The sequence below is a fragment of the Sarcophilus harrisii genome, chromosome 5 (assembly GCF_902635505.1).
Source record: "Sarcophilus harrisii chromosome 5, mSarHar1.11, whole genome shotgun sequence".
NCBI classification, from domain to species: domain Eukaryota; kingdom Metazoa; phylum Chordata; class Mammalia; order Dasyuromorphia; family Dasyuridae; genus Sarcophilus; species Sarcophilus harrisii.
This window is the reverse complement of record NC_045430.1, coordinates 83674247-83698055: the sequence shown is the minus strand read 5'-3', so window position 1 is coordinate 83698055 and position 23809 is coordinate 83674247. Positions and strand designations below refer to the sequence as shown.

The following is a 23809-nucleotide window of genomic DNA, read 5'->3' as shown; positions in this document are numbered from 1 at the left end:
AGTATGACAGTGTGGTCACACAGTTAGGAAGTGTTAAGTGTCTGAGGTCAGATTTGAACTCGGGTCCTCGACTTCAGAGCTGGTACTCTATCCACTGCACCATCTAGCTGCCCTCCTGCTTATCATTTCTTATAACACAATAGTACTCCATCACAATCATAATCTTATATAGTCATTCTCCAATGATGGGCATCCTCTCAATGTCTATTTCTTTGCCACCACAAAAAGAGCTGCTATAAAATTTTTTTGTATATATAGATTCTTTTCCTTTAAAAAAAAAATCTCTTTGAGTAGTATTGATGGGTCAAATGGACATTATTCCAAATAGCTCTACAGAATAGTTGGATGAGTTCACAACTTCACCAATGGTGCATTAGTGTCCCTATACTCTCATCAGTTTAAAAGAAGAAGGCAGTCAATCAAAGGAGGCTATATCTACTTGTAGGGATTGTAAAGGCATCCACATTAAGGAACTGGGACATGATATAAAGGTCCCTCATGGGCACCTCTACATTAGGAGAACTGGACAAGCTCAGACCAGTCTAAGTTATATATTTTCCCATTTGAAATTAGTTGTCCCAGGCAAATATGCAGTACTTAAAAAAGAACAATCTTTATTCCAAATTCAGTTCAATTTTCTGTAACCTCTGGGGAGGTATAAGCAATGCCCATTTACTTGCTTCCCTAGTGCCAAACAGAAAAGTCTTAAAACAGCCAATATAATATCTTATGCAATTTCATATATACAGATGAAAATCACAATTACCTCCAAATATTAAGTTTTGGTAAATTCACAGAACAGGGAACATTTCATAGACTTCCCCAAGTAAGACAACAAAATAAGGACTTTATAAGATTTACCAAATATCTCTGCCTGTGTAGTCTTATAGGATCTTTTTCAACTTCTCAGCAAAAAAAGAACAAAAACAAAGAAAAATGTCTTCTGCTTTGAGCAGAAACCTGATCTACAATGAGCTTTTCAAACCATATAGAGCTTTCTTTGCAGGAATTTGGGACCTGGGGTCAATTTGGTATTGCCTCTTTCTCAAATGAAGCAACTGACTTAGGTAAAAATTCTTTCAATAAGTCCCTCAGTATCTAAAGCCATTTAACTGGGATCTGCAAAAACAGTGTTCCTTTCTACAGGGAACAACAAAACACAAAGTGTGCCTTTCGTAGATGGAAGTCCCTGTAGCATGGGGTATAGAGGACTAAACAATTTCCTTCAGGAATCTTATTCTAAGAGTTACCCCAAATTCCTTTGGATCCTTGTTTCTGCCAGAGTAAGCCAAATGGAATTGCAAACTCACCTTTATGACAAGCAGACAAGTAGGTTTAATTAGAGAAAAAGCAAAGAATAAGAATTACTTGTGGTTTTTTTCCTTTTTAAAAAAAACTTTTTGAGTAGTATTGCTGGGTCAAAGAATATACACAGTTTTATAGCCCTTTAGACATTCCAAATTGCTCTACAGAATGGCTGGATGAGTTCACAACTCCACCAATGGTACATTAGTGTTCCTGTAATCTCATCAGTTTTAAAGAAGAAGGCAGTCAATCAAAGGAGGTTATATCCACTTACATAGTAGGGGTTGTAAAGGCCTCCATGTTAAGCAACTTGGGCATGGTACAAAAGTCCCTCATGGGACTGCTCAGACATTCTCACCCTAAGAAATTATAGGGTATTGTGCTTTCACAAAAAGCAAACAATCTAGGTCTGCTTAAAATAAAAAAATGAAAAATATGAGTATTTCTATTTGACAGAAGCAATCTATTGATTCCAGGTTTCTCACATTAAACTTAATATTAGTATTTATACAGGACATGATAAAACAGAACTTATTAGTAAATCAAATCTCATAAAGAATTCAATAGCACCAAACCTATCCATTTTTAGACAATCGAGCAACTTTTGCTAAATTATATCAATGGAACTGACTTGTAAGGAAATACTAATCAGAAAAAAATCAACTGTACATTTATAGTCTATTTTTTTTGCTCTATTTCTCTAGGATTTTGCAATATAGAGCATCTCAAAATAAAAAAGGCACAGTTCTCCTCAAAAGTCTTTAAGGGTTCCCTACAACGCAAAAGGCCCAATTTTATTCTGGGCAAAGCATCACAGATAATGCTAGTTACCATGTTCCTCATTGTCTAAGAGTTAAATGCTTTTTGCATTTGCAAAGCTCCAGCCCCTAACATCTCCAGGCCCATTTCTCAGACCTGGAGTAAAAGAGAGGGAGCAGAGAAAGTTATTCCTTATAGTTATAATTCAGTTCATGGCATCCATGCTATGGGTGAACTGTGATCTTAACCCTCTGGATGCAGCAAATAAATATGGTTTAAAAACAATTGGAAAAGAAAAAAGAGCAACCAATTCTAACCAGGTTTAAAGACAAAAGCAGTCATTCAGGGTTGGATATACCCATCTTGTTGTTCTTTCTTCATTTTCAAAAAGGACCAATGACATAATAGGTTGACATCACATATGAATGGGATTTAAGTGAGGCAGAGTCATCAACCTCATTCTCTCTTCCAGAATCATATCCAGTGATGGCCTAGGATGCAGTGGATGACTGTGCATTGTCTAACCAAGCTCTATGTGTTCCACAGTTTCCAGTTGCCTCCATGATTATTAGAAAAAATTATTCTCATCCACCCATTCCACTGGGGGGAAGTCTTCACTTGCTGGGAGCAGACATCCCTTAACTCACCCCATGTGGTAGAAGAGGTAGAGGTCTCTATGTTAGGATGAAGGACAGACTCCTCTCTTTCCTCCCTAAAGCAGAAGTTCTTTACCTGGGTTCACAAGATCGATTTCAAGGGCATCCTTGAATTTGAATGTTGGGGGAAAATTACATATTTATTTTCCTTATCGCAAACTGAAATATTTCCCTCAAATATTGAGAAGGGCTTTGCCAGACTGCCCAAAAGGGTCAATGACACAAAAAAATAACCTTTGTGTTGTAAAGTCTCTTTTTCAAATGCAATGTAATGATCTCCAGAGAGATGACCAGATTCAAAGAATGTATACTATTCAGCTGTTATTTTCATTTTTTTGTGTGTGTGTGAATGCTCCGCATCAGAACAGGGACTGATTGATTCTCAGCAATATCCTACTCCCATCACCACCCAAGAGGCTTCTGAGCCATCTTCCCATTGCTCTCAGTCAGTGGGTACCCAGAGAATACAAATTTATTTTTATAGAAACCTCTATAATAAAGTTACTCTGGCAAATCCATACTGGAGACAGTTAACAGAAAAAAAAATCAAACTTCTCTAACCTTTTAAACTAAATGTGAGGGGGTCATTTTGCATTAAGACAGTGTTAGAAAAGTGAGAGGTAATGGTCATCCCATTATAATCTACACTTAGCAGACCTTCTTTAAAATACTTCCTTAGGGTTCCATTCCATTTTTAAAAAGACGTTGGCCAGTCCCTGAGAACCCATAGAAGAGCAAGCAGAAGGATGAAACTAGGCCATATGAGAATTGGTTAAAGCAATTAAAGTAGTTTATTCTGGGGAGAAGATAAAGATGGGGTGGGGGAGAAAAGGGAAAAGATTGCCATGAAATTTCTCTTTAAGTATTTGTCCTTTTCTGCTTATCCCAGAAACATAAAACTTTATCAGCACTTTTCATTAGAGTGTGCACCCCAGGGATTTTTTTTCCCAGAAGAGTAGTTTTTGAATACTCAATCATAAAGGACATTTTTATCCATTAAACAAACTTAATTAACTTAATTGTTAATTTAACAGCTAAAATTTACCTTCAAAAATGCAGCCTTTGCAAAGAACTCTTTTTAATATAATGTTTCATAATTTGGGATGCAGAAACCTCTAAAAGAGTCTATGTACAGATTTTAGGGTATCTATAGACTTGGATGGGGAAAAATTGTTATTTTCATTAACCTCCAAATGAAATTTATTGTTTCCTTCAATTATTAAAAAATATTATTCTGAGGAGTCTGTTGGTTTTCCTCAAACATGGACTAAATGGTCCATAATCCCCCTAAAGATTAAGAACCTTTGTTTTATGTAATCAAATCTTTCCCTTTATTCTAAAATAGAAAACATTGTCATCTTCCTACCTGGATCATGCTCCCTTACCCCTGCATTTGTACAGTTAAACTGGTAGCAGAGTTTAAATTCCTTTTGGCCTTCCTATCCTGCACCAGCCTGAACCCCAATTCACATGCAACAGAAAATAAATCGAGTAGAGGAATCACAGGGGGAAAATGCTTAAGTTGATTTTGCCCTGACTTTGCTGTAGTAAAGAGGCAAGCTTCCTAGTTGGGGAAGAGGAAGTTGGGGACAGGAAAGAAGAGGGTTCTCTGTATCTATATCCTCTCCACTGAGCTCCATTAGTCACAATCACCATGAATCTGGAAGAGGGACAAGGACTCCAGAGAGAATATAGCCATTAGATCCCTCACTAAAGATGTTCAGATTAATCCTTAGAAGCCCATTGGTGATTGTGCAGGGTCAGCTAGTTGCCCCTCATTGTTTTATTGAGGGATTTGGCCACAGAAATACTTTCCAGTTCTGAAATTTGGTTCCTAAAGTATTTATAAGGCACCTAGGTGGTGAAATGGAGAGCTGGACTGGAGTTAAGAAGAACTGAGTTTAAATGCTGCCTCAGACACTGACTGACTCTGTGATTTTCAGGCAAATCACTTAATCTTTCTCTACTTCAGTTTCTTCATTTATGAAATGGGAATGATCACAGATCATAAGACAAATGTGAGAAACCTTTTCTGAATCTTAAAGTGATATATAAATATTAGCAGTGAGAAGGTCCCTTCTTTCTGAAACATTTTAATTCATTATTTTTATTAATTCGGTGTTCTTTCAACATCAATTCCCCTAGACAATAAGATCCTTAAAGGAAGAGATTGTAAATGTTTATTAGTATGTACAGCATCCATCTACTGAATAAAACACTGAAAAATTTTAGGGAAATCATTTCAAGGTTTTTACTTGAATAACATGATTGTAGTGTTGTTTCACAACTTCCAATTTGGAGGGTTAGAAGCTGAAATTTTTCCTTATATTCAAAGACTGAAAATAGAAAATAGACATTCTAAAAAATTATATCCTATTGCAAATTACTCCCAACAACTTCCTCATCATTCTTCAGTTTGGAGAATTGGGAACTGATTATATTTATTGGGTAAATATTTGGGAGGAACTTGTCCTTTTCTTGATTTTGGCATTACATTTCAGCAAAAAACTGAGGAGACTGTGTCATTGGCTCTCCTGAGAAAGCAATGCAACTGGGTGTAATGGAAAGACCATTAGTTGAAGAATCTGAAGACCTAGGTTTGGATCCCACCTCTGCTACAAACTTATATGTGCAACGTTGGAAAAATCACTTCAATTTTCTGGATCTCAGTTTGCTTATCTGTAAAACTGAAAGAATAATACTTTCCCACCTATCTCACAGAGTTATTGTGACAAAATGTTTTGTAAAAACCAAGAAAATACTATGTATGTAGGTTGTTCTTCTTCTTATACTCTTTGTGGTTTCCCAGCACTATAGAGGGGTTCTGACTCTGGGAACATTACCTTAGGTTTGCGTTAAGCATTGGCATGGTGAGAGATGCTCCTTATGAAAGACATAAAAAATCCTGGGGAGGGAGGTTTCAGATGAAAAAAATGGCTCCTCACACTCAGCCACACTGAGACTCCCGTGCACTTTACCAGATCCCAATACCCCTTCTCAGTGCCTCAGAGGACACTGTCTGCTGGCTTTGGGAGGTATCGGCTCAGAATGAAGTCCGTCAGCGCTGTGGGAAACTTGGCCAGTGGGAGGTAGAGGAGTTTGGCGTCCAGGCCAGGATTATAGCGGATCCGGGGATTTCGAGAGGTAAGGGCGTGCTCTAAGCAGTCTGTGACCTCACTGATTTTCGGTTCTGCCAGTCTGGTTATATTTTTTAAGTTTTTCGTGTCTGTATTAGGGGAAAAAGAAAATTAAAAGTTCAGTGATTCTGCATAAAATTGTCTCCCTTTCCTGATTTGTCCTCTGATGCTTATCTCTTCTAATTCTTCTATGAGATTCTACAACTCTCTGCCAATTACTCCCCCATGTCTCATTATTATTTCATTCATTCATTCAAATAACATTAATTGCATCCCAGTTATGTGCAGAGATGCTGACAAAAACACAAAGGAAATTTTTAAAAAATGACTCCTGTCTTTAGGAGATTATAATCCATTGGAAGAAACTGGACATACACATACATATATATCTACACACAAACATATACACATACACAGATGATAAATATTTATAATCATACACATATATACACTCATATGCATCTATACTTTGCTTTTTTGTCCTCTTTTTTCTCTGAAAGTGGATAACATCTTCCTTCATAAATGCAATCTTCTCTTATTTTTTCAATTCCACCAACTCATCATTTTATACACCACAGCAATATTCCAACCTTATGCTGTTTCTTTTACATAGTCCATATGGCTGACATATAGTGTAATTTGAAAATTATGAGTGTATTCAAGTCAAATAGTAAGTAATTTTCCTATTATTGTTCTAGAGTGAATACTTGTTGGAATACATGGGAGAGCTGTTGGAATACCAGGGAACCACCTGACAGTGGCTACTGGAGATCCAACTCAGAATGGATCTCCTCTTGTGAGAGGATGATACAAGGAGACTGAGAGGCAGTTGCTCTTCTCTGACTTCTCTGACTGAGAGGCCGTTGCATTGTCTGACCTCTCTCCTCTTCCCTCCGCCTCCAATTTATCTCATTCCCAGTCCACAACACCTGTGTCAGCAAAGGCTGCCTTGCAACCTTTAACAAATACTAGTGAAAATCATTGCACCAAGAAGCCTTGCTCCTTCTGCTAAGGTTCCAAATGTATAGGACAGAATAAAAGGTCATGAGGAAGACTCACCAAATAGAGATTTGCCAGACTTACTTAATTTAGCACTCAGGAGTGCTAAAGCTTAGAATGGGCTGAAGTTGGCTAGGTAAGTTGAATTCAAGAAAGATTTTTTTTTTAGGCTCTATAGAGAGAAAGAGAAGGAACAAAGAAGGAATTGCTTGAAGTAGATGGGACCATAATAGCTGGCAATACAGTAAGAGTAAGCATAATGTCCATTTGTTTTTATTCTTCTGTTTTCCCTGCCAAGAAGATTTTTACAGTAGAAATGATGAGATAAAAAGGGATATTGGGGAGTTAAAAAGTGGAGAGATAACAAGAGATACTGAAATTTTTAGAAAGTCTCTCCTACCTCAGAGAGTAATGTTAAATGATTACCTGCACAAAAAAGAATTCATAAAACTCAAAAAAGGTTTAAAAATCAAATGAGAGATATTGAGTAAAAATTTTTTTAAAAGAGCAATCCAAGAAAACCAAAAAGATTATGAAAAGAAAGTCAATCAACTGGGTAAATGAGATCCAAAATTTTAAGGAGGAAAAAAACTATTTGAAAATCAGAATTGTGCAAAGGGAAGCCAGCAAAGTCATAAGGTACCAAAAATAATAAAAACAAAATAGAAAGAATTAAAAAATAGAAAAGAATGTGAAACATCTTAGCAACTGATATGGAGAACAGATCAAGGAAAAAAAAAAAAAGAATGACCAGACTATCTGAAAGCTATGATTTAAAAAATCTTTATATAATACAAAAAATAATTAAAGAAAATTGCTTTGAAGTGTTAAACAAGAAGGAAAATTAGAAATAGAAAAAAATCCATTAATTATCACCTGAAGGAGATCCTACAAGGAAAACTTACAGGAATATCATAGCCACATTCTAAAACTCCCAGCTCAAGGAAAAAATACTATGAGCAACAAGAAGAAACAATTTAAATAAAGAGAAGCCACAATTAGAATCACACAACACCTAGCAGCAGCTACATTAAAAGAGTGTCTTGAGACACTGTATATAAAGGAGCAAAAGAACTAGGATTGTGGCCAAAAATATTATGCCCAGGAAATTTAAGCATAATCCCGAATGAAGAAAAAAAATTGATATACAGTGATTGCTAGACTTTCAGGATTTTGTTGAAAAAGGCCTAAACTTAATATTATTAATATATCAAATATATTAATATTAATGATAATCAATTATATAGCTCTGGAAAACAGAAAATTGCAATCCCTGGAGCTACTAGGATTTAGTAGTAGCTTTCACCTCAGCCACAGGAATTTTCACCTCTTGGACAATGTGGGGAATCAGATATCTGAAGAAGACTGATGAAACCTCTTGCTGAGAAGGGATGCCAATCCCAGCTGTGCTGCTAATATATATTAATTATATTAATAATAACATTTTAATATAATTAATATATTAATTTGCCATATAAGATCCAAGAGAAATATAAAATAAACATCAAAGACTAATTACAGAGGACTTAATAAGGATAGACTGTTTACTTTTTATACATGAAAATATAAATCATATATGTAGTAATTGGGTATTTAGAAATTCTGGAGTAGAGCTGAATACGATGTGATTCTAAAAAGCAAAACTGTGTAGGAAAAAATAAAAAGAATAATTATCTTATACAAATGAGGTATGAGAGAAAGAACTGACACCGAGGAATCTGATGGGAAGGAAGAGCTGGTGGTTCTGGAACTGACTCTCAACTGGAATGGGTTAAAGAGGGAACAATATATACATATTTAGAAGGATATAAAAGTCTTCTAAATTGAGAAAGAAATAAGGGGATAAGGAATAGGGAGGAGAGAGAGAAAAAGAAGGGATTTTTAAAGGGAACCCTTCTCTCATCACATCTGGATCAAAGAAAGAACAACATATACATTTAGAGGGGAATTAAAAGTCTTCTAAATTAATAAAGAAATAAGAGGATGAGGAACAGGATAAAGTGGGGTAAAGAAGGGTATGTAGATTAGCAGGAATAGGACAAAGAGGGAAGAACATGTAAATTTGGAAGGCTATAAAAGTCTTCTAAATTTATATAGAAACAAAGGAGGCAAGGGAAAAGGGAGGGTATGTTAAGTAATAGGAGGACAAGGTGACAGATAGCAGTAAAGCAGATGAGTCAGGAGGAATAGGAAATAAATATATGCAAACATAAAATAAAGATCAGGATTAGAATTTATTATGTAAAAAAAGCTGAAGTAGTACTCATGATCTCAGACAAAATTAAAGCTAAAATAGATTTAATCAAAAAAGAAAAACAGGGAAATTACACTATATGTCAGCCATATTAGTTAATATTGTTTAGAACTATGTAAAATAAACAGCATATGGTTGGAATATTGCTATGGTGTATAAAATGATGAGTTGGTGGAATTGAAAAAATAAGGGAAGATTGCACTTATGAAGAAAGATGTTATCTACCTTCAGAGAAACAAGAGGACAAAAAAGCAAAGTATAGATGCATATGAATGCATATGTGTATGATTATAGATATTTATCATCTGTGTATGTGTATATGTTTGTGTGTAGATATATATGTATGTGTATGTACTCACATATATGTGTATATATGTGTATGTATATAATATGTAAAATCTCTATCTTTCTATCTATTCTTCTAGAGAGGAAAGGGGAAAAAAGAATAAAATAAAAGTAAAGTTAAAAAAGAAAAGTAAAATAAGAACAAAATAAAATAAGAATAAAGTAAATTAAAAAATCATAAAGTAAAAAGTGCACAGCCGAGAACAAAAGAAAATCTACAAAGAAAAGATAGACAGCTTTGAACACACTGTATAGTATTTATTATATAGGCTTTCTTGAAATGGATATTTATTGTTTTATACTGAATCTGCTCTTTTGGTCTATTGTACACATGGCAATATGCTTTTTCTTTTCCTATTTTGTATTTAAGTTTAAAATAAATAAATTTTTAAAAAAAGAATTCATAGATTTGATAGCTAAGCCACTGTCAGTGATATCTGAAGAAAAATCTTGGAAAATAGAAGAGGTTCCAAAAGATGAAAGAAGAACAAATCTTGACTCAACCTTTGGAAGGAAGACATGAAAATTACAAACCAGTGAGTTCAATTCGATTTCCTTTGAAAATCCAAAATTAGAATTTTAACGAGGTAGTTAAGGAATTTCTGGTGAGGAGAAGGGCAGCTAAGTGGTGGCAGTTAAGTACATGGAGGGCTGGGCTGGGAATCAGGAAGAATCTTCTTCTTGAGTTCAAATCTAACCTCAGATATTTACTTGTTATATAACCTTGGACAAATGCTGGCTTCAGGTCCTCATCTTCAAAATGAACTGGAGAAAGAAATGGCAAACCAATCCAGTATCTTTGCCAAGAAAACCCCAAATGGAGTCATGAAGAGTCAAACATTACAGAAGAAGAAGTAAGAAGAGATCATACAAGACTAATATTTAATTTAAAAACCACAATAACAATGTTACTTAATTGTAGAGCACTTATAATTGCTGCAATTGCTGCTAGTATGCTGCAATTAATTTACCTAGATTTTTTTTAATACATGACAAAATGTACTATCAATGTTATTTTTTATGGGGGAAAAGATAAAACAGATAAGAAGATAGCTGGATTCCAAATAAGTCTAAAGGCTAGACTTAAGCAATAATTTTTAATGTCATTTTGATGGGAGGTTACTAGAGAGTTTTTTAGCCTCTTGATTCTGTGATTTGCTTCATGCCGTTTAATGTTTTTGTCAGGGACAGGAATAAATAAAAGAAAATTGTGCTGATCAAAGCCAGGGATGAGCTGGGATTAATGATAGCTACAATCCAAAAAGATCTTGATAGGCTAGAGTATTGGGCTGAATCTAACAACAACAACAACAAAAAACAATATGGAAAAATGAAAAATCCTGGTCTTGGGTTAAAAAATTCAACTGCATAAGATGGGAAAGGCACAGATGGATGCTATACCGTTTGAAAAAGTTCTAAGGTTTTAGTAGTAGTTACTTAAGTAAATATAACCATGAGCTTCATTGAGAGGCAGAAATCCCAGGAAAAAGGAGGTCATGTCAGTTCCTCTGTCTGCTGCCATGGTCAGATTTCTTCTGGAGCATTGCCTCGATTTCTAGCACCATGGTTTAAACTGGAGATAAGTAGAGGGGGATGATGGGATGGTGGAGAAGTTGAAGGGTTTAAGCCAAAAGGAGAAAAGACAGGGATGGGGGAGTGATGTCAGGCTGGGGAACATTGGGGAACACTGAAGCTTAAAAAGAGTTCTCCTGTAAGATTTGACTTGTTCTATTTGGCCCCAGATTCTGTGCAAATCACTTATCCTCCCCCAAAATGGGACAGGGAATGTCTTAGGATGTGGCAAGGTTCGACCTCGTTGCAAGTCTTCAAGCAGAGGCTATAAGAACATTTGGTAGGGACAAGAGTAGATAAAGTGGGCAGAGTTCTAGACTTTGCATCAGAGAGACTTTAAGTTCAAATTTCACTTCGGATGTTTCCTATGTGGCTCTCTTGACAAATCACTTCACCTCTGTCTGACTCAGTTTATACATCTGTAAAATGGGGATAAAAATAACACCTTATTTCCTAGGGACATAGTATTTAGATAGCGATTTAATTTTTGCAAAGCTTAAAACTTTTGCAAAACTTAAATCACTATATAAATGTTATTATGATTATATTATTAAATTTTCCTCTCAGGTATGGATGGGACTAATAGCTGAAGTTCTTTCCTACTAAAATTCTGTGATTCAATGATTCTGATCATTAATCTGATGAGTTTCTGCTTTAGAATAGCCTGTGAATACATGGCTTAGAGATAAAGCATTCCTTCCTTCATTGAAGATATTTACTGTGCTATAATTGAACATGACATGATGATAGATGACTTTCAGAGGAAATCTAAATTCTAAAAATATTGCACTTGGAACCTAGTTGAATAGAATCCAATCTATCCTGGGATTAGAGTTCTTGATGCAATGAAAATGGTAGGAGATTGAGGCAGGAAAGGGGCAGAACATCTCTTTTTATGAAATCTCTTTTGTTCATGCTTCACACTTGTAATCTGTCTGGTGTTCCAAGATTGCCCTTTTGTCACTTTATGGAAAAGTGCCTTTGTGTTGTTGAATTTCAATACAGCATCTCTAGTTTTAGCAAGAGTCCTTCCCATCCTCCAATTTGTTATCAAGCTATTCAGATTTATAACCTGGGGCTTGTTCCACAAAGAAGGGAGACCATTTCTGTATAATGGAAAAGTGCTTTTGTGCTATCGAATCTCTATGACTCATTTCATTTGTGTGAGTGGCAGTCATTTTCATATTTGGTACAGAGAGAGAATAACATGGAATATGTAGGAGAGTGTCTTATTAAAATAAATATTTAGAATATAGAATCACCTGAGTTGAGACACTGTAGCTCATTAGGAGGACCTGGTTTAAATCCTGTCTATTCTTTATGACTTGTGTGACCTTGATCTGAGTATGTATAAAATGAGGGGCCTCTGGGATTCTCTGATGCTGTGACATCAGAAGTGTCTTTCAATTCTAAATGGGAATCACTGGGTCTCTTTCTCACTTTGGTTTCATCTCTGTGGGAAGCTGAGAGCCCCAGAGTCTTCCACAGAGGGAAACAGACAAAAGAGAAATGAGACTTCACACCATATTCTCCAGGCCAAGGAGATGACAGGGAAGCTGTATTGCCTCAAGTATGCTCTGGAGTAGAAAATGATAAGCTCTGTCTGCTTTGACCAAGGTTTGCAGCTTCCTGCCCTTGGGAATGGGACTCCCTTGTGACCAGGCAGGTGACAGAGGGTGGGCTACGATTACCCTTGGTTTTGATCTTGCTTCTTTTCCCTAAGACCAGAATAGCCTGCAATGTGACAGGTGAAGCTAAACACTACCCAAGTGGTCCAGATACTGGAGCAAAAACATGACTATAGTAGATTAATAATACTAGCTAATACTTATATAGCTCCTACTATGTGCTAGATACCATACTAAGTGCTTTATAATTATTATCTCATTTCATTCTCACAACAATATTGGAAGATAGGTATTAATTTTACCTCCATTTTATAAGTGAGGAAACTAAGGCAAACAGATTTTCCCACAGTCACACAGGTAGTAAGATTAAGTAAGGTTAAATTTGAATTCACATCTTCTTGACTCCAAGCCTGGCTCTCTAATCACTTAACCACTTTGCTGGAAGATTCCAAGTCTTGAGACTGGCAGCTCTCGTGATTCTTGTTGGGCTGGTAAGCTGGGGTTGGGCATGGGGACTGGTTTCTCCCTCTACTTTTCTCTTGCTATAGTCTGTGATTCTGCATAGATCCCCTTTCTGGATCTTTTTGGGCTGCTTATCTTGCAAGGAATCTTCCTCCTCCCCATACATATCCCAAAGTACAATTAGGAAATGTTATCAGATATGGTTGTAGGCGGATAGCTCCATAGAGGAATACTTGACCTATTTCCTTTGATTTCTGCTATGTTCAACAAATTATGCAACCACAGTATTTTAAATATATGAGTCTTGTTGAGAGAGAGAGAGAGAAAGAGAGAGAGAGAGAGAAAGAGAGAGAGAGAGAGAGAGAGTGTGTGTATTGGATTTTGTTTTTGTTTGAATTGCCAAGGCTCTTCTGGGGCTTTCTTACTTTTTTCTATACTGCCTCACTTGATCTCATCAGCTCTCGGGTGTTCAATTATCACCTCCATGCAAATGATTCACTAATCCATATGGCCAATCCTCTTGCTCTGGAGCTATAGTCCTGTATCACCAGCCACCATCTGAACATTTCAATTTTGAATTCAACAAGTTCAAAACAAAATATTTCCCCCCAAACCCTTCTCTCTTCCCAACTTTCCTATTGCTCTCATTGACTCAGGATGGCATCCTCAGTGTCTAATACTCATTAACCTGACATAACCAATCTGTTGTCAGATACGGTCATTTCTACCTTTCGAACTTTTTTCATTTATTTCCCTATCTCGTCACTCACAGAGTTATAACCCTGGGACATGTCCTCCATCATCTCCCATTAGAACCACTATCATGACCTTCTCATTAGTCCCCTGCTTCATCTCTCTTCATTCTGATCTATCTTCCACTCAGTAGCCAGTGGTTTTTCTAAAGCTTAGATCTGATCACATCTTCCTCCAACTCCATAAATCCCAGTGACTATTACCTACAGGATTAAATACAAAACTCTCCATTTGGCATTTTAAATCCTTCCCACCCTGCCTCCATTCCTGCTTTCTAGCCATCTCATACTTCACTCACCTCCACGGACACTAGCCTAGGCATACAAAACCCTCTGTATCTCAACTCCATGCCTTTGACATCGTCATCCCATATTGTTGGTATGTGCTCTCTCTCTTGTCACCTGCCTCCTGGTTTACCTGGTTCCCTTTAAGACTGCTCAAAACCTGCCTTCTGCAATAAGCCTTTCCTAGTTTTCCCCTCCCCAAATTCCTATTATCTTATTCCATCTATTCCACATATATCTTATATGTATATAACTATTTGCTTGTTTCTCCCCCTCTTTTATTAGACTGTGAGTTCCTTAAGAGTGGGGACTGTTTTTTGTCAGAGCTGGGTACAGGTGCGTGGCAATTAGTAGGTGCTTTATAAGTATTTGTTGACTTGACTCTCTGCTTGAAAATTTCCAAGAAAGTGGATCCTAACATTTCTTGGAGACAGCTAACTCCCCTTTTGGAGAACTAATTATTATTAAGTTTGTGCAGACCATAGAGCCTAAATTACCTCTTTGTAACTTTCCCTCACTTATAGAATAGATCTTTTTCCCACAAGACATCCTCAATCAATGATTTTGTTAGACCATCTGACTAGTCAGTCAATAAGCACCTATTATGTGTTCATGTCCTGGGAGCACTGAACTATTTCCTCAGCTCTATCTTCATCCTATAATCAAGCCCTCCCAGAAGGGGATGAGGGGGGGAGGGAAGACAGATAATTAAAATGACTATATCATGCTTTCTCTTTATGGAGTACGAAGGATCCCCTGGTTGTTTATATCAGCCAGTTTATATCCTGATATAAACAATAGACAAACATGAAGTCCAGGGACAAGATTACATGTGAGCAACACAGGCTACCCATTTATAACTTCCTTTCCTCTTCAAGGCCATTGTGTCAAGTTCTTTCCATCCCTCTCTCCTATACTTGTTTAAAAATGGTGGGGGAGAGCTGAGTGATTGGTACTGTTCAGAAGCCCCTGGAGATGACCCTGCTCACCTTCCTTCCAGTCCTGCCCCAGCTCCTCCCTCTTCCCCCCACCATGTAGGGAGGGGACACTTACAAAGGTAGTAGTACTGCTCTCCATAGCTATTTCTTGTCTCCTGCGGGAGCCGCTCCCACAGGTATCTCATGCGTTGTTCTATGTCTTCCGTGCCCAGAATGGCGGTCCGGTAGTTTCCAGGCTCAATGATGCAGACTTTCACGCCAAAATAATAGAGCTCCCTCCTACTAGGAAAGTCATAAACTTAGTTTAATATACTCCCAGTTCCAAAGACTTTCTAGATTTTAACAGGGACAATTGTGTGTGGGAGAGGGGTGTCTCATCTACTTCCTGATACCCATGTTCTCCAATCAGCAGAATTTGTACCTGGGGAACTTCCTAACAAACACACACATACATAGACACACAGACACAGGAAGAAACTCATGTAAATGATCCTTTCCGTGCTTAACCATTACTAGCAATTAGAATGGGTAGGGCCATCAGGAATAAGAATTAGCTACTGCATCCAGCCACCCACAGTAGGCCTCCTACACCCAACTTCCTTCCAGTTTCAGAGTTTAGAAAGAGATGATTGGGAAAAGACAGAATTGTGGGAGTGTTCTTTCTTAGGTCCTTATAGGAATAAGATCTTCAGAGACCTTAAATGCTCACCTTCCAAAGCACCTATTTAAGGATCAGTCAGACAATCCTTACTCCACACCCCCACTTTATCTAGCTATCACCAGATTCTCCTACTATGCTTCCTCCCTTTTAGCCATCTGCCAGGATGCCAGGGCTTAGCCAGCATGGGCATCTGGGTCTGTGCCCCTTAGTTTCATACCACAGTGCCCTCCTATTCTTTAGCATTTTATCTCTTTCTCAGGAAAAAAAGTAACAATCATTATCACCATTACTACTGGAAAATATATGAAACGTTATTATATATGGCTCCCCCTCATAATGACTTACCAAACTTTCCCTAAGGACCATTATCATATGTGTTATATTGTCTGGTAGAATGTATGTTCCTTGAAAGCAGGGACTGTTTCATTTTGATTTTTGAATCACTAGTATCTGCACTAAATCGTTGCTAAATCAGTGCTTACTAATTGACTGAAGCTTGATCTTCTCAATATGGTGGCTAGACCTTCTATCAGATGGAGTTCTTTTCTATTCTGGAGCATCTATAGAGAAAAAGATAGTTCAAGTCTCCTCAACTTCCTATTCCTATTTCTGTTCCTAAATAAACATTGAAAAATTCTTTACTGAGAAAGGATACAGGGTGAAATCTAAGTGATGAAAAAATAAAACAAAACAAGAGATATTCAATAAAGATCTATTTTTTTTTCTTTCAGAATTGACTTTTATGGAAATGTTTTGCATAACTTCACATGTGGTTTTTTATGTTAAACATGGTAAAATATACATAAATCAAATATAGGCATACATATTTATACAATTATTTTGCTGCACAAGAAAAATCAATAAAGATCTATTTCTTAAAAAGAAAGATCCAAATGCAAGCCTTCCCCTTCTGACATCGTCCTATACAAGGAGAAAACAATGAACCACATTCATCTTTCAGAGCTTTCCAGACTGGAAAGCTTTCCTCAGTTTGGGACTGACAACCCTGAGGGGAACTTGCTTTTTTCCACTTAATGAAGGACAGAGCAGGGGATAAACTAGGTTGGGTAAAAGGAATGGGGTCCCTTCACCTGATGCTATCAGAGAAGGCTTCCACACCAAACTTGGAGACGCAGTAACCACCGCCAATGACTGCCACGCGGCCCCCACTGCTGGACATGTTGACGACCCTGCCCCGGGCTCTCTTGATCATTGGAAGCATGTTCAGAGTCACCTCAATCATTCCTATCAGGTTCACATTTATCACTTTTGCAAAGTCCTCCTTGGTCAGCCACTCATTGGGGCCACTGGGTAGGCCCACTCCAGCATTATTCACCAGGCCCCAGAGCCCTGAGGGAAGGGAGAAATAAAAAGAGAAGAAAAATGTTTATGGAAAATGCAAACAGAGCCGTGATTTCATCAGTATAAGGAAATTCTTAGCAATCTGTGCTATTACTTAATAGATTAGTGTAGGGAGTCACCCGCAATGCATAAAGATTAAATTATTTGCCTAGAGTTATATGGCTCATATAGGAGGGAAGATCTGAATCCAGATCTTCCTGATTCCTAGCCCAAGATTCTTTCTTAATGCATCATAGAACTGTAATCTAGAGCGAACAGGACTTCTAAGATTACCTTTTTATATCTACATTTTACAAATGAGAAAATTGCAGCCTGGGGATTTAAATCCAGATCCCAGCCCCAGAGGCCATGCTCTTCCTAGTAGATATGAATTTGTACACTAATAAATTAATATCTCATGACTCTCTGATCTCTAGCAGCTCCCCACAAAAACTCACATTTTTACTACTTTAGGGTTATAAAAGACTTCCTCAAACAATATCTTATTTGTTCTTTGCCATAATTCTGTGACATGAATTAATCAGTCATTTCAGCAGTATCTGCTGTGACCCCATTTTAGTGGCAAAGATTTTGGAGTGGTTTGCCATTTCCTTCTCCAGCTCATTTTACAGATGAGGAAACTGAGGCAAACAGTTGATTTGCCCAGAGTCACACAAACTAGTAGTAGTGTGACTAGTAGACACTAGTAAGTGTCTGAGGTCAGATCTGAATTCAGGAAGAGGAGTGTTCCTAATTCCAAGCCTAGTATTCTGTCCATTGCACTACCTAGAAGTTCAACAGTGCATAGTAACTATGGGCATCCCACTGAAAATGGCTGCCCATCAGTTAAGAAATGGCTTAAAAATTCTGGCATATGAATGGAAAAGAGGCAGTTTTAGAGAAACCTGAGAAGATTTGAATGAACTGATGCAGAATGAACTGAGAGAAGCCAGGTCAGCAATTTACATAGTAACAACAATATAAAACTGGTCCTGGACTCAGGAGGACCTGAATTCAAATCTAGTCTCAGATACTTACTAGCTGTGTGATTCTGGGAAAATCACTTAACTCTGCCTCCTCAAAATAAAATAAAACCAACAAAACCAAACCAACAAACAAAAATTAGCAACAACATAAGACCAACTACTTTGAGAGACTTAAGAACTCTTTATCAATGCAATGAACCATCATGATTCCAGAGGACTCATGAGAAACCATTCTATCTATTTCCTGACTGAAAACTGAAAAAGTCAAGGTGCAGAATGAGAAACCTACTTTTTGGACATGGCCGATGTGGGAATGTATTTTGCATATTTGTAATAAAGATTTTAATTTTTGTTGCTTTTAATGGAAGCAGGAGGAAATATATTTTTTAAATCTAAAGATAAATATTTTTAAAATTAAAGCAATGGAGACTAAGCAAGCTTAGAGGAAAGAGGACTGAACTTAGTGTCAGAAGATATAAGTATAAATCTTGACTTTCTCACATCTTGGCTGTCTGACTATGGGAGTCATTTCCTCCTCAAGAAAATGAAAATAAATTTTTTTTTTAAATTTCATGATACAAATTTAAATGATTTAACTGATTATTATAAGGAAAGTTTATTAACATTGAATTATTATTACTGTTATTGCAGAGATACCAGAACTTTGGGACTGAACTTTATATTAAATGAAAGGCCACTTTTTTGGGACAGGGAAGGAGATAGAATAAAGGTCTCTAGGATCACACTTGGTAGAACCAAGACTTTGGGTCTTTTGTTCCCACTTCTTGATTTCACACCTACAGGAAAATGAATAAGGCCTCCTCCACCTCCCACTTGGTTCCTAACACCTCAGCCCACCTATTGAGGAGAAGGGAATCTATGCTTGGGGGACAGAGTGAGTGTTCCCACTTAGGATGATTTCTACTGTCTCACTGATTAGGCAGAAAAGTGGCTAAGTCCTACTAGGTCCCTTTGAGGATGCAGATGTCATCATTATTGTTAATGTAATGGATGACACAGTCATGTTAATGAGAGACTGTGGCAGAGTTGAAGAGACAACTGGTTCTTGAAATCAAGATAATTTTTTTAGGATACTTGCATTTAGAATAAGTGGAGATCTGCTTTGAGAGAAGCCATTTCCTCATGGGAAATCCTTTGCATCAATGAAAAACACAGATACAAAACAAAATAATTTATGTGAAAAATATGTTTTTGTTGTTGTTCAATTGTGTCTTCATGGACCCCCATGTACCATATTGTCTGTAGAGTTTCTTGGCAGAGATATTGAAAGCAAATGGAAATTAAATGATTTGTCCAGAGTCACACAGCCAGTATATGAGGCTGGATTTGAACTCAGATTTTCCCAAGTCCAGGTCTAGTGCTCTATCCACTGAGCCACCTAGATGCCTCCTTAAAAAAATAAAAAATCTGTTTTAGGTATTGCCTTAACATTTGCAAAATGCTTTCCTAATAACCCTGTGAAGTTAATAGCAAATAATTCTTACTTTTCAGGTAAAGGAACTTTGAGAGGTGAATTAGCTTGCTGTGTGGGACAGTGTGCCTGTTCCCACATAAACTTCATTCCTCTTAAACTATCCCATCTCTAACATATACTTTTCTCTCTCTGAGAGTCTCCAAGGGAGAGAGTCCTAGAAAGACCAGTCTGGAAAATGAACCACATTTCTTTTGACTGGCTTATTTCAGGTTATAAGAGATCCTCATTTTCAGCTGCCCTCTCCTAATCTCTGGGGCTAAGGGAGCCAGCCTGTCATCAGCAAGCCTTATTTTCTCCCCCACAGTGATAAGAAGAAAGCATAGTGAGACTTAAGGGGTACATAATATTTCTCAGACTTGACAGAGTTAAGCATTACTGTAAGTGCCAGGAGGCAGGGTGGGAGCAGGCTGACGAGACCTTATTTAATTTGAGGGTGACAGAGGTTTGTCTAGTCATGAGTCACAAGCAGAGGTAGAAGAAGCACCCAGAAAGCAAGGCTTCCAAGTCTTGTTTGTTGGTCATTCGACACTAGTGCTAACCACCAGCAGAGTCGTACCGGCCTCTTGGAGGGGCAGGGTGGCACATGGCACATTGCCCCCTTAGCCTTCTAGCTTCTGAGACTCAGGAAGCTGTCACCTCTCCCCCTGCTTTCACACAGGATGCTCCTTCTTGGGCAACTCAAACCTGATAATTGCCTTCCTTGTTCCTCCAGGAGGGACAGGAAGGAAAGGAAGAAGTGCCTTTTGTGTACCAAGAACAGTATTAAGCACTTTACAAGTGTTATCTCATGATCCTCACAATCTTGGGAGATAGATGCTATCCTGATCTCCATTTTACAGTTGAGGAAATTGAGGCAGTTAAAAGTTAAGTAACTTGCTTAGGGTCCCCCAGCTAGTAAGTGCTTGAGGCTGGATTTGAATTCAGATCTTCTTGACTCCCCATAGAGAGCTCTAACCACTACCCTAACCCTAAAACACTTAATTTCTAAACCGGGCCAAGTATCTGTTCCTTTTGACCTACATCCAGAACAAGGCTTTCCTTCTCTCTCTGTATGGATAAGAAGAAATAAAACTCCATCAGTCCTCTCATCCGAGGCACACAGAACTTGCCTCTCTGGCTGCTGCTCAATTCCACCAGAAAAAGAATTATGTTTGCAACTGTAGGAAGAAAATGGGATTAGCCACCCAGAAAAAAGTATTTCACAGTCAAGGCTGTCAGAGTCTCAGGGATGGGAGGAGTACCTACTCTGGAACTCGTGAGCCATTGGTTTGGATAAGATCTTTCAGTTCTTTGGACCTCAATGTAAAATGTGTAAAATGAGGTAAATGATCTCTAAAGTCCCTTCATCCTGCCCCACATAGCACCTCTTTTACCTCCTGAACCAGAGCCCAGCCTGAAGCACAAGGAAAGGTGATTTATTCTCTTCAGGTTTCCCTCTGCTTCTGCTACCAAGAACATAACTAAAAACCAGTCCCTTGAAAGCTCTAGAAATATTTCTATAAGAACCAAAGTTTGAATGTCCATACTGATTCCTCCCTTCACTTGATGACCCTCCCTTTCCCCACAGAGCTGCTAAAAGGATTCCTAATGTGAAGAGAAGAGGGGGAGAGAGGAGAAGAGAGAGGAGGGGAAAAGAGGGATGAAAAATAGAAGTTGGAGCCCTTCACACCTCGATCTCCCACTTGGGCATTCACCCATTGGGCCGCTGCCTTGATGCTCTCTGTCTTGGTGACATCCAAAAAGGTGATCTGAAGCCGGTGGGAGCATGCCCTTCGAAGTTCCTGGGCTCCCTCCTCAGTGAAGCAGGTAGCCAGCACTCGCATCCCTCGCTGATCCAGTTTCCGAGCTAGGAGGTTCCCAAAGCCAGAATCACAGCCAGTGATGAATACATACTTGTCGGAGAGGTTTGGGACCAGATTAAGATTCTTAAACCATCGGTACATGAAGGAAATGTCCATAATGCCACCCATGGTGCCAGGGTTTGAAGGAGAGGGGACCCCAGGCTCTTGAGACAGCTGGAGGCTCTGACCCAGGGAGGCTCACCCCAAGCTCTCTGAGAAGACAAAAAACTGAGAAGACAAAAAATTACCCTCTCTTTCACTTCCTTGCAACAGGTACTACTGGGCAGGACCAAACATGGTTGGGTTTTTTTTTTAATAGGCGGGTACCATTGATAATTAACTTTGATGCAAGAAATTCAAGTCTGACTTGAAGCCCTGTCACTTCTAATAGCAGCTTCCTCCTTATCTCTATCTCTCTCTATCTGTCCTCATTGGGACATTAGTGATGACAGGCAGCTTGGGTTACGCCATGAATGTATAGGCCAGGGGTCCTCAAACTTTTTAAATAGGGGGCCAGTTCACTGTCTCTCAGACTGTTGGAGGGCCGGACTATAGTAAAAACAAAACCTTTGTTTTGTGGGCCTTTAAATAAACTTCATAGCCCTGGGTGAGGGGGATAAACGTCCTCAGCTGCTGCATCTGGCCTGCGCGCCTGTAGTTTGAGGACCCCTGGTATAGGCTTTCTACCCTTGTGGAATGACTAGAGCAAAAGTGTGCATAAAGTTTGCCACATCCAGCTGGTGTGACCTCGGTACCATCATCATGAGCAAGTAATTATCAAAGTCAATCTACTAGTGAAAAGAAGATTTAAATTGTACATCCCAAGGTCCATTTGAAAGTATTTTTGGATCATCTGCTCTCTAGACTTACTTATGCATTAGTTCTCCTCTATTACAAAACAATAGAAGAATAATTGTATTTATGTCATTCTGGCTCACTCTTCTGGTCCAGTTGGAAATAGAAGATGTAGGGCTGAGAGACAGAAGTTCATAGTGACTGAGTGAAATTACCCTTGTTCCTATTAAAGGGAAAAGAGCTAATGATCAGATAAAAGGTCTCAATGGGCCTGTACTGGATCTTTGTAGCCACATTCTGGATAGATTAAGGCTCTCTAAGGAGACCAAGAATGAATCACTTTCCAGGGACTTCAGCCACTACTGTTCTCTCTCCATTGCCTTGGAGATAAGTCCTCCTTGTTAGTAGAAGAGATGGCACATGGTACATTGTCAAATAATTTTTTATTAATGAGTTTAATTAGGGTGCTGGCAGGCAACAGGAAGGAAAGTTGGAATTTGTGACTAACTGAATAAAGTAGGGAGGAGTGGAGAAGGGAAGTTAGGGGAAAGGAAAGAATTAAAGGTGAGTCAGGTTTCTAGCCTAGGTGATTGGGAGAAGACAAATCCATTAATAAAAAGGAGGAAATAGGGGGAAAATCATCAGGGCCAACAAATTTTCCCCATTAAGGGAAAGATAATGATTACAGAATCAGAAAGTCAGAAGAGGACTCAGTGGCTATATAATTCAACATATATCTGAATAAGATATATTTCCTTACAACATCAAGATATTCTTCTTTACTACATAATTAAGTCTTCCAAAGACAGCCCATTCCCTTTTTGCCTAGTTCTAACTGTCAGAAAGGTCTTTTTTTTTTTTTTTTAAATCAAGTCTAAAGTAATCAATCCCTAAGCATTTTTTAGGCAACTATATAAGTTGTCCAAGTAAAACCTGATACTTCTGGCATGATGGTTTGCTGGGTCTTTATCCATTTTTGGCATCCCCCTTTCACTCAACTCTCACCTGGGACTGCAAGAAGCTGTAGCTTGTACAGTGGTCACACCTAGATAAAATTGTCATGGCAGATGAGTAACCACCAGATTCAAACCTATTGTTGAATTAAAGGGATGTCTACCCCAAATACATGAAAAATTTCTCCAATCAAATGGGTAGATGAGATTAATTTGTTCCAATAGCCATTAAAGTGGTTGAAGCAAGCTCTGTGGCTACCAAGAGCATGGTCAGACTGCAAAGAAACCAAGGTTAATCACTGCATCCCAGGCCCTCACCAATCTCTTGATTTTTTTTGTCCTGCCACTGGACTTTGATGATTATGGGATTTGATAATAGCAAGGGATTGCTCTAATTCATAGCCAGACCAGAACATCGGCCCTCCAGGAGCTTCCTCTAGGAGGGAAGATGGACAACATATGAAAACTCACTTATGTACAAGAAATGTACAATTGGGCAGGGGATGTTGGGGTAATTCTGTCCTGGTATACCTATCTCTTGTCCTCAAGTATTCCTTGAGTCTATGAGAGGCCCCTTTTGGAGGGCAGACTCTAAGAGCTGGGGCAATGACTGATAATTAAGAATCCTGCCTCCCCACTTTTTAT

General features: G+C 38.2%; 1 protein-coding gene across 1 annotated transcript; it reads right to left on the bottom strand.

The window, feature by feature from the left end:
* Nucleotides 1–1496: 1496 nt before the first annotated feature.
* SDR9C7 (short chain dehydrogenase/reductase family 9C member 7) lies at nt 1497–21912 on the bottom strand. Its single transcript, XM_003772358.2, has 4 exons — nt 21245–21912; nt 16845–17103; nt 15208–15371; nt 1497–5946 (listed from the first exon to the last, which is right to left on the bottom strand). Exons 1-4 carry the CDS (start codon nt 21543–21545, stop codon nt 5726–5728), a joined length of 945 nt encoding a protein of 314 aa, XP_003772406.1. The 5' UTR covers nt 21546–21912; the 3' UTR covers nt 1497–5725.
* Between the last annotated feature and the right edge of the window lie 1897 nt (nt 21913–23809).